A 12,131-nucleotide genomic window follows, 5' to 3' on the forward strand; every position below is an offset into this window, starting at 1 on the left:
TGACTGCATGTCTTTGGAATGTGGGAAGAAACCCATGCAGAGAACATGCAAACTCCACACAGAAATCAATCAATCAGAATCAATCAGAATCCTTTATTGATCCCAGAGGGAAATTGCAGTTGTCATAGTTGCAACCATTTATGTAAAATAATAAACACTTTAATAATTTAAAACAAAGATAAAGAGAACTTTGCAATATGTACACAACATTTAAGTTCTTATAAATACAGTAAAGTGGTGGTGACTGTGATAATAAATATTAAACATCTAGTATAAGGCAGTTCAAATTATTGTACCTCTGAGTTATTGCACACAATAATTATTACACATATGAACAGTACAGTTTGGTATTGAGTATTACACAGATGAACCAAGGCCACCCGGTTGGGGAATCGAACCCAGGCTCTTCTTGCTGTGAGGCGACAGCACTACCCACTGTGCCACAATTATAACATAGCAAATGTTTTCAATGGGTGACAGGTCTCGATTTCAGGCAGGTGAGTTTAGCACCCAGACTCTTTTACCATGGAGCCACGTTGTTGTAATATGTGCCGTAATACGTCCCTGAAAAAGATGTCACCTGGAAGGCAGTATTTGTTGCCAAAACCTGTATATATAATTCAGAATTAATAGTGCCATAATTAATCATCCTCTGAATCTTTTAATGAAATTATGTACGGTAGATGATGAAATCCCCAAGTACTTTGCTATTTTATGTTGAGAAATGTTTTAAATTATTGCACTATTTGCCCACACAGCCTTTCACAGAGTGGTGAAACCCTCCTCATCTTTACTTCTGAAAGACTCTGCCTGTTTGTTTACATTTTGCACAGCGTCCCAACATTTTTGGAAATAGGGTTATAGTTATTGCTGTTGGCACAGTCTTTCTACGTAGTTGTTCTTGCCAACACATTCAGATCACAACTCGCTTTGACAGTCTCAGTCACTTGAGGAACAGCTGCTCTTCTGTTTTCTTACCTATTGTGCTAATGCATGAGTGTCACAGTCATTTAATTTATTTTAACTGCAATTTCTAAGCCTATTTACATACAGATACAATTTAGTAACCTACTGAAACACTAGCCAGTTCAATAGCCTGTTTCTGAAGATCCTGTCATCTGTGGCCCATTAATGAACCCACGTTCAAAGTCACTTAGATCTTTTCCTCTATCTATGATTCCGCTATCTTGATCCAAAATCAAGGTCAATTGGACCTGCATGGCATATACATTCCATGTAGCATAACAGACTGTAAATTGCTTAACTGTATTGTGAGCAACTGGAAGCATCTGCACTCGTTACGTGTCGCTACTACTTTCAGGTTCAGGTTTCAGGTTTTCAGGTTTTTCCTTTAATTTTTCACCTGTCTGTGTTTAGTTGTGAGACCAAGGAATGAAAAAATGGGCCTACGTGTTTCATTGAAGGAAGCACATGAATAGGAATCTACTTCACACTTTAGTCACCTTCTGTTGTTACTCTGAAGAAACAAATCAATAATAAGCCCTTAGCAAGCTAAATTCTGGTCTGAATGTGTATGAAGTCTCTCTCAGAAACTCACAGTCACAGTGCCTCTATCATTAAAGGCAGCATGGTGCTTTTTGTTTAGTGATAGAAAACATGATATCACAGTAGAAGCTCCAATTGTGGAATTTTACAATGGCCAACGTGAACACGCACGTCTCTGAATTGTGTTCACCAGACAGTATGTTAGGTAAGACACGGTTAATGACGTGATACCGCTGCCACAGGAGTGTGTAAACATTAAAGGGAAGATACTGTTATTAATATGGGAGTGTGTGGCAACTATCTGAGCCCCAGCAGCAGCAGCGACAGCAGCATCAGAGGAGTGGGTGGATGCTGTTGTTCTCACTGGTGTGCCTTTTTAAAAAGGAACATTTTTAATTGACAGAGCTGCTTTGGTCTTGTATGACCTTGTTGTGTTGATATTCTTTTGATCCTGTTCATTTGGATTAATTTCAAAGCAAAGCCATGTTCATTTGAACAGTGTCTTTGTTCAGACAGGTCCCCTTTTAGATTCCAGAAGTGTGTGTGTGTGTGTGCGCGTATGCATGCGTGTATGTGTGTGTGTGCATGTGTGTGTGTGTGTGTGCGTGTGCAAGTGTGTGTGATATAGAGGATGTACCTGGATTTCTTGTAAGCACCATTTGTTTTGTCTCTCCCTGAAACCAATTTTTTTATGCACCGAAACAGTCATAATTGATTTGTTACTGTACCTTTAAGACCGACATGTATATGATCTTAGTTCTGAATGGCCTGTATTGTGCCACATTTAGAAAGCAGTCTGGTCTGAAACACTACTTATAATGGTAGTGTGAATGGGCTAAACTGCGGTACACTGAATAGGCGGATGTAATGGAGTTGTTTTTGAGATAGTAGCAGTTTAGCATTTAAATTTAGTTAGCATTTAAATTTCCTTAGGAAGCTGGGATGCTGGGGGGGCTGCAACTGGTAAAAATACTAATAATAAAATGTTATGGAATTATAATTATATGAGAATAATAAAGACCAATGTGTGCTTGTTTAAGAGAGTTTATATTTTTATATTGTAAAATTCTGCAGTAATTTAAGTGAACAAAGTTTTCTCAGTGCAGTGAGCTGAAAACTGTCGGCTGCTTTGAGGCCATGTCTAACACACGCAGGGTGAGCTTCAAAGAGAGAAAGGCTATGTAGAGTTAAGCCACTTTTTCAATGCATGGTAACAGCTCGACTTGACTCTACTTGCCTTTTTTGGTTTTCCACTAGTCAAATCTGGTACCAGGCACTATTTTTGGTATCACCTCTGTCAAGGTCCAAGTGAGCTGAGCCGATAAGAAAAAAGTGATGTGAAAATGCTACAGACTACTGATTGGTCAGAATGCATTGCTAACGTTAGCTACTAGGTTAGCGTAGCCACTTGCATCACTTTTTTTTGAGTAAACAGCATCATCATAAACATTGAATTTAGTACTGATTGTAATGTATTGTACTGCACTTATGTATTGTATTGTATTGTAGTGTAGTGTATTGTAGTGTATTGTATTGCATTGTAGTGTATTGTACTGTATTGTATTGTATTGTAGTGTAGTGTAGTGTAGTGTATTGTATTGTAGTGTATTGTATTGTAGTGCATTGTATTGTATTGTAGTGTAGCGTAGTGTAGTGTAGTGTATTGTATTGTAGTGTAGTGTAGTGTATTGTATTGTAGTGTAGTGTATTGTATTGTATTGTATTGTAGTGTAGTGTAGCGTAGCGTATTGTATTGTAGTGTAGTGTATTGTATTGTATTGTAGTAAGTGTAGTGTAGTGTATTGTATTGTAGCGTAGTGTAGTGTATTGTATTGTATTGTAGTGTAGTGTAGTGTATTGTATTGTAGTGTAGTGTAGCGTAGCGTATTGTATTGTAGTGTAGTGTAGTGTAGCGTAGCGTATTGTATTGTAGTGTAGTGAATTGTATTGTATTGTATTGTATTGTAGTGTAGTGTAGTGTAGTGTAGTGTAGTGTATTGTATTGTAGTGTAGCGTAGCGTAGCGTAGTGTATTGTATTGTAGTGTAGTGTATTGTATTGTACTGTATTGTATTGTAGTGTAGTGTAGTGTAGTGTAGTGTATTGTAGTGTAGCGTAGCATAGTGTAGTGTATTGTAGTGTAGTGTAGTGTAGTGTAGTGTACTGTATTGTAGCGTAGCATAGTGTAGTGTATTGTAGTGTAGTGTAGTGTAGTGTACTGTATTGTATTGTATTGCACTGCTCTGTGTTCAACTGTGTTCCTTTTTCTCTCTGTATCAACAGTGACTTTTTGTTTCTAGCAGTATCTGAGCTCAGGACTGACTTTCTCTCTAACCTACTGGTAACTAGCAAAGATACTTTCTCTAGATAGACAAAAAACCTCTTGTAAGTCTCTTTGGAAAAGTGCCTGTGTTAAATGCTTTAAATGTAAATGTTAATGTCTTGTCATCTGAACTGTGACATAGTTTTTCCCAAACTCTCCTGTTTTTTCAGCAGTCTTTTGTCTTGCTGCCTCTTCTGAATAAAATTTGTCTCCTTCACATGACACCTATTTTATTTCACTATGACAGCCATCTAAATTTAAGGGGTACTACACTCACCAGCCACTTTATTAGTTACACCTGTACACCTGTTCAATTGCTTGTTAACACAAATAGCAAATCAGCCAATCACATGGCCACAACTCAGTGCATTTAGGCATGTGTGTGTGTGTGTGTGTGTGTGTGCAAGTGTGTGTGATATAGAGGATGTACCTGGATTTCATATAAGCACCATTTGTTTTGTCTCTCCTTGATACCAATTTTTTTAATGCACCGAAACAGTCATAATTGATTTGTTACTGTACCTTTAAGACCAACATGTACATGATCTTAGTTCTGATTGGCCTGTATTGTGCCACATTTAGAAAGCAGTCTGGTCTGAAACACTACTTATAATGGTAGTGTGAATGGGCTAAACTGCGGTACACTGAATAGGCGGATGTAATGGAGTTGTTTTTGAGATAATAGCAGTTTAGCATTTAAATTTCCTTAGGAAGCTGGGGTGCTGGGGGGCTGCATTAGTAAAAATACTAATAATAAAATGTTATGAAATTATAATTATATTAGAATAATAAAGACCAATGTGTGCTTGTTCAAGAGAGTTTATATTTTTATATTGTAAAATTCTGCAGTAATTTAAGCGAACAAAGTTTTCTTAGTGCAGACAACTTGCTGAAGTGCAAACCGAGCATCAGAATGGGGGAAGAAAGGTGATTTAAGAGACTTTGAACGTGGCGTGGTTGTTGGTGCCAGACGGGCTGAGTATTTCAGAAACTGCTGATCTACTGGGGTTTTCACACACAACCATCTCCAGGGTTTACAGAGAACGGTCTGAAAAAGAGAAAATATCCAGTGAGCGGCAGTTGTGTGGACGAAAATGCCTTGTTGATCTGAGAGGTCAGAGGAGAACGGGCAGACTGGTTCGAGATGATAGAAAGTAAACAGTTACTCAAATAACCAACCAAAATCTCTGAGGAACGTTTCCAACACCTTGTGGAAACTATGCCACGAAGAATTAAGGCAGTTCTGAAGGCAAAAGGGGGACCAACCTTTTGCTAGCAAGGTGTACCTAATGGCCAGTGAGTGTATGTCTGCAGTGGAAAATGAAATAGCTGGGTGAGTCGACTTTAGCCGTACCATGCAGCGGAAAAGCAACTTTATAGGCCTTTACTGAGTCCCAAAGTAAGGACTGAGTCCCCCCATATTTTTGCTTTTTTAAACTTAAAAATAATCTTAGATGATGAAATTTTTATCAACCATTATATCTCCCACTCACGGTGTGTCTCAGTAATAAATCTCAGTGTGTGACTGTTGGTGTCATTGGTTTAAACATCTTCCGTCATCCCTGTTTCTTTATATGCACTGTATGGACTGGGAAGTATAGTGACAATTCAGATGCTACATTTAGATGCACAAAATTTTATTTTCAAAAGTGAGGAAATGTTTTTTCCTGTAAAGCATGTCCAGTGTGGATAGGTCAATTTCAAGCATCCTTCCTTAGCTTTGCTGTGGACACTGCAGTCAGCTTGGCCTGCAGTTCAGTCAGGCGGGTCATGGTGTTCTTTCTCAGACTTAACCTGAACTCTCGATTCTGCAGCTTCACAGACTCTACTCTTTCCTGGACTACATCATGGGGGGATGCCAAATACATTTCACAGTAAGTTTTGGTACCAAACGTACCCACAAATGAACTGACATGAACTCTGTTGCATGCTAATGTATACACATCACGGCACTCCTGTCTTTGCTGACATATAGTTTATAATATGAAAATAAGCTCACTTTAGATTCAGCAAAACCTTTAGTTCATGTTCACATTGGTTTTTGCCCTTTATCATGCTCTGCAACAGCACTGTGGACTAAATGTTACAACACTTGCTGAAACGCATTAGGCCATTTTTCATTGTCGCTGCTGGATAGCTGCCGCTTTGAGTTTTCCCACAGAGTGTGAATGTGAATCATTGTTGCGAATAAATGTTCTGCTAGAGGCGACGTCTTGAGCGAATTAAAACCTCCACCCATCCTTTTCTTTGCCATTTCTCATCTTATACACTCTGCGAGAAATTAACGTGACAATCTAGAACATTAATAAGTGAATATTTAGTGAATAAGCCCAATTCTTCTTTTTACCCCTACACCTTGTTTTCGAGAGTTACCCTAAACCCTTGGAACTGAGTTACAAGGGGTAATTGTTTAAAGGGGTAAAAGAAAAATCATCGCTTCATTATCAGCTACTAGCACTGCTCTGTAGGCAATTTGGTCCGTCTTCAGTGACAGCAGAGGAGTGTAAAGTTCAGCTCCTAACTGCTGGGCTTTAGATACATTTAGAGTATCATATGCTTTCAAAGAGGGGGCAATTATTTATTATCACCCACCCCTAACTCTACAGTGATATGAAGCTGAAGTCAGATATAAGTCAGATACATTTTCCAGTTTCCTGTTCCTGCAGCAGTTACATTCTGGTGCTTCAGGTGTATGAACTGCTTGACTATTTAAGGTGGAACGGGAAAGTTAGCTAGCTAGCTACCGAGACGTTAGCATGCTATTAGTGATTTTAATGCTTGTTATGAAGAAAACACCGAAATGACATTAAACCAAGACAATACAGTGGATATTGGGATTTTTAATGGAGAAAATTCTCACACTTGTGGGTTTCTTTGGTCTCTTATGCTCCGTTTTGCTGGTTTTTCTTTTTTTTCCATGTAACGCTTCATTTGGAGTTTCTGAAAAACCTCTGTCTTGGCCATGTTGTCTGGGCCATGTAGCCCGAACACTTCGCCCTACCACTCTATCTCAACAAAAACTGGGGCACCCTACCCCTAGACGTGAACACACAAGTGGTAGGAGCAAGGGGTAAAATGGGATTGGACCTTATAGGGGATGCAGAGGGAAAGGAATAAGAACATGAAATAATATGTTTACAGTACTGAGCAAAAGTCAGACACTACTCTTCATGTATTTCATTTCCAGTCAATGATCGATGACTTGAAACCCGACTCGAGAAAATCAAGAAAGACTTGTGACTCATCTTAGACTTTAACACCTATGACTCAGACTTTGACTTGAAATCATCAGCATTGATGCGCCCAGCTCAGCACTGAAACTCTTACTTGAGAAACTCACCAGGTGAACTGACCATTTTACTCATGGTGGCAAAACAAAGGAAACACGGCTCTCTGTTCAACTGATTCTAAAAGCTTTGGCAGTAAAACATGCACAACATTCACCACCAGGCTGAAGTTGACTTGTTATTTGCCAGCTTCATTTTGGAATTTGTTGTTCCACCTTAAATGGTGCAGCAGTTTGGCACCAGAGTGTAACTACTACGCAATTTAAGATGGAACTGAAAATTAAAATAAGAAGTCGGCAAAATAAAGTCAACTTTAGCTTTGTACATTCACCATTATCATCTTTTCTTTAAACTTTGTTCATCTCAGTCATTTTGATTTCTGTTGTCGTCTACACTCTTTTCAAACTAACGGCTTAGTTGGCTGAACTACTTTTAGTGTTAAGCTAGTTTTTTATTTTAAACCTATGCACTCAATGTTCCCAAAAATATAGTTTTTTTTTTCAATAGTACTTTTTCACATTTTTTCACATTTTTGCATGTGTAGTTGCACTATTCTTTGTGTTTACAGTATGCATGTCATGTGTACAATTTTGTCTTTTAGTTGGATGGGTTAAAAAATGTATACAGCCATGCATTACTAACATGCTGTCATTAAAAGGCAACAGTTCCATGATCATTGTTCAGTGTTATGGCCTCAAACTAGCTGATGAATTCAAACTGACTTGTTTAGGGCTATTAACTTGGGGCTTGACTTAAAACTCACCCATTCTGACTCAGGACTTGACTCAACTATCTTGACTTGTACGTGACGGGACTTGAGTGTCAAGACTTGAGACTTGTTCCCACCTCTGGTATTTAGTGCCGTCTCTTTGCCTTTATTACTGCTTTCATTCTTTTCAGGAGACTTGCTTCCAGTTTTCAAAGAAATCTGCAGAGATATTTTTTCACACCTCAGCAATGTCAGTCTTGGAAGCTGCATTTTCTGCTTTTCTAAGTATTCCCAAGCAAATTTGATGGTGTTGAAGTACTGGGGTGGTCAGTACATTGTTCTGAGGACATCAGCAGCAGCAGCAGCTTTGTTTGATTTGGAATTTTTCTTCTTTTTCGTCTGTTTCATTTATATTTTATATCTGATCTCCTCAGTAATATCTCTGAAAAAATTTATTACTTGTACTTAATGGCTATTTTGACTGGAAATAAAGTAAAGGAAAGGTGGTCTCTGACTTTTGCACAGTACAGTGTATTCTTTTATTATTGTGCCAAGCCTGGCATATTTTTGAAAACAGGTGTTTTTAAACGGGTTATGTTTGATTATACTGTATAATTCCTTCGCATATTATGTACCATTAGATGCACTTACAATTTGCATTTTTACATATTGCATTTCGAGCAAGTGTTAATTGTATGCTGATAAATGGCACTGCACTCGAGCAGGGTTACATTTCCATATAGTACATTCTGTGCCTTCATCAGGATTTTTTTTTTCCAAACAGCATCCCTGAAGGCACACTGACGGCCGACTAATTTGAGCCGCTTAGAAACAGACAGACACTCTCCATTACCTAGAGTGTAGATTGTTTTCTAACAGTAATGTTTGCCCATTAGGACCTATTTACTGAACTGAGGCTCTGAAAATATGACACCACATTTGCTTTCATAAAATAAATAAATAAATATTATTGTTTATAATATTTATAATATTGTTTAAAAATGCTTATTTCAATAAGCGTCATTTGCTACAAAGGTTACATTTGCCAATTTTGATCAAAGTCAGCTAAAGTAGCCTTTATGACAGATGATGCCTGTTGTAATAAGCATTTATAAACCGTTATGTAGGGTTATGTCAGTTGTAATGACAACGTTTATGTAGGTGTCATGTAGCCCTATGAACAGCACCCTACTGTAAAGTGTTGCCAAAAAACCCTCATATCTCTGAAATGGTAACTTTATATGAGGTAAAAGAGAGAATGAAAAGACTTTAATGTACATTAATGTAATCACATTTCATTCCAAGTCATTTTAGTCCATTTCTACTGGTTAAATTGTCAATGTAAAAGGTAGCTTGCATCTTTGTGATAAAAAAAAAATCATAATACCAAAAAAGGCGCTAAAAATAGTTTTTTTTCTAAAATAAATAAATAAATAAATAAATTTAAACATTACATTTTTTTTCATACGACAGCCACAATACACTCTATCAAAGACTGGCCTTACCACTGTTTTAACAGTGTATCTGGTGATCTGTCTGTTCCTCCAGGTTGCCATTGACTTCACAGCATCAAATGGAGACCCCCGCAATAGCTGCTCACTGCACTACATCAACCCATACCAGCCAAACGAATATCTGAAGGCTTTGATAGCTGTGGGCGAGATCTGCCAGGATTATGACAGGTATGTCCTGTTGGCTGTGCAGGAAAAAGCTGATCCCTATCAGAGGAGATGTTCTTCTTTCTTGTGTCGAAAATGGAATTGTGTATCAGCCTTTACACTCAGTGTGGTTCTCAATCTAAATTTGTCAGATATGCTGGCTGTGCTGTTCTGAGCTTGAATGATTACGATGTCATGAGAATCTTTCAGTAGTAGAGTTTGTCGTTGCTGTTGTAAGAAAACCAAATATGCCCAAAACATAGCTTAACCTCAAATAGAAATTATTTCTATTTAATGAAGAGGCCAGTTTCTATCTGCCACCGATCTGGGGGTTTGAAAGCTAGCATTCTTTCAATTCCTTCATTCCTTCAAGTCATTAGCTGTTTCAAACTGCTGCAAATGCCCGATTATTGTACAGCTCAATATGCTTGGAGGAGAATGCTAACTGTCCATTCTGCGATGCCAGCTAACAGACTGCAGCATTGGCTAGCACTGCACTGAGTGATGAGTGGAGAGGCAGGACTGTCCTATCTACTCAGACACAGGGAGGCTGTTTGTGTTGTCTTGGAGTCCTGTCCAAAGATGGCTGGGATATCACCAGAGACCAAGCTGTCAAAGTCATAGTAGGGACAGCACTTAAGCTTGGTTTATACTTAGTGCATTGTCATGTACCATTTAATGTATCTCTAAATTTGTGTAACCTAGCGCTCTACAGCCATCATAGTACAAAGAATACTGCCATGACAGAAGCGCTAATTAGAAATGCTAACATGCTTACTTAAAGTTTGCGTGCTGTCTGTGGAGTCTTGTGCGACACTGCTGCAGAAGTATAATTGGGGCCTTGGAAAGTTGTTCTCCCTCATGCCAAAATTGCTCCAATACTGCTCCAGATATTCCACTTGTTTTGTATCATGTTGTCCGTTTTGCTGCACAAATGATAAAGAAGATTGTGTTAAAAGTACATTTGTTTACTCTTGGCAGTTTTCTGGCTTGTGATTGGGCCATCATTTCAAGTCTGTACCTACTGAATAAAGCCTGTGTAGCATAGAATGTTTAACTAGCGTTGTGTAGAAACCAGGGACGTCTCTACATTAGGGGCCAGTGGGGCACAACATCATCACTAATTCAATATAAAAGATAATATATATGCAGTACTGTGCGAAGGTTTTAGGCTTCTAAGCAAATTTTTAAACAATTTTTTGTTTTCCTTGACACCAAGGACAAAAACTGCTCCTTCAGTCCAGAGAGGTTCAAGAGAAAAACATGGCTAACTGTGAGTGTAGCTAAAAACCCTCTTCTGCTTTCCTTGCCTGCTCCTTTCCTGCACTCACTATGGTATTACTTGAAAATGAATTCGTTCATGGATTGGTGGACCTTGAGAGAAAAGTTTTTGACAAGTTTGCCCAGATGTAAGATCATCGTGCATCTTTTCTTTTCGAGCGGTGAACGTCACTGCTGAGTCATTCTGTTGTATTACAGGTTGAGTTGTTCCTAACACCCAGAAAGTGTGTTTCCCTGCTCTGTTATGTTGTTTGATTGTGTATTTGCAGACGACAGTAATTGTTTGCAGCTTGATAACATAGGATTTGTAATGCCATGCTTTATAACCAGGTTTGTGAGATCTAATGTTATTGTATTACTCATATTCCTGCCTTCACTTCCACCAATTCCTGCACTATTACATTAATTTGTGAATTTGTGATTTTACTGATGGAGCATTTGTGTTTGGATCGGTTTAATTGATGAGCTGCTGCTGCCCTGACAGTTTTTATGCCCTGCCAGGCTTTCTGTGCCAGAGACGCCACTATTAATAACGACCACAAATGATATGATTCATGTAATGATGGCGTGTCTTGCCTAAATGTTCAAGATGTATAAGGGACACCATAAGAGTGGACAAATCATCATGTGGAGTGGACAAAAATCAGGTTTTCTTGTGAGGAGGAAGGAGCAGGAAATGGAAAACTTGGGGTGAAGTCGGAACAGAATGATTATAGGATGCTGAACGAGGAGCTGAACTGTCTGAAGCTCCACTCCACTCAATTACTCTGCTCAGGAGGCTGTGTATCCTGCATGCTAAGTACTTCTAAAGTCTTTCATTTTTTTAAATCAGGGTTTTAAGTATTTTGTCATAAATTGTGCTTAGGCCAAGATTTGACTGAACGGATCAACTCTAAATGTGACGCTATTGGCTAATTTGTTCCAAAATTAGTGCACAGGCAGAGCCTTTTAGCATTGGAAACTAATGCTTATAGAGCTGTCTGGGTGTCAGAGCTGTCCAGCCACTTCCACAACTCTTCCAGTGATGAGCCAGGGAGGTGGTTGTTACTGCCAAATCAAGACTAAGCGAAACAACCTAGATGCACATCAAGCCTGGGGGGCAGACTCCAGGGAAGTCTCCGATTAGCATGGCTGGAGGCTCTGTTGGTATTTGAGACACTGTTTGTCTATACACTGCACTGCTTTGCTGTTAGCGCTGCTGCTGCTGCCGCTGCTGGAGCCACTGTTTGATGAGCCCGGAGCGTCCCGACAGCTTGTGGAGGTGTCAGTGGGCTGTCTGATCAGATGACAGAGGCTGCAGGAGCCTGGGCCTCTCCTCCAGGCTGTGTCCTAACAACCGGTGGCACGGCACATCATGCCAGCCCCTGG

General features: G+C 39.1%; 1 protein-coding gene across 2 annotated transcripts in view; it reads left to right on the forward strand.

Moving 5' to 3' along the window:
* Positions 1 to 12,131, forward strand: part of cpne7 (copine VII) — a 75,772-nt gene that overhangs the window by 36,102 nt on the left and 27,539 nt on the right. For both annotated transcript variants that reach the window (XM_017707304.2, XM_037545426.1), the window contains exons 10-11: positions 5,643 to 5,702; positions 9,373 to 9,506. In XM_017707304.2, coding sequence (XP_017562793.1) covers positions 5,643 to 5,702; positions 9,373 to 9,506 — 194 coding nt within the window. The remainder of the gene's footprint in view (positions 1 to 5,642; positions 5,703 to 9,372; positions 9,507 to 12,131) is intronic.

The sequence above is a fragment of the Pygocentrus nattereri genome, chromosome 15, assembly GCF_015220715.1.
Source record: "Pygocentrus nattereri isolate fPygNat1 chromosome 15, fPygNat1.pri, whole genome shotgun sequence".
NCBI classification, from domain to species: domain Eukaryota; kingdom Metazoa; phylum Chordata; class Actinopteri; order Characiformes; family Serrasalmidae; genus Pygocentrus; species Pygocentrus nattereri.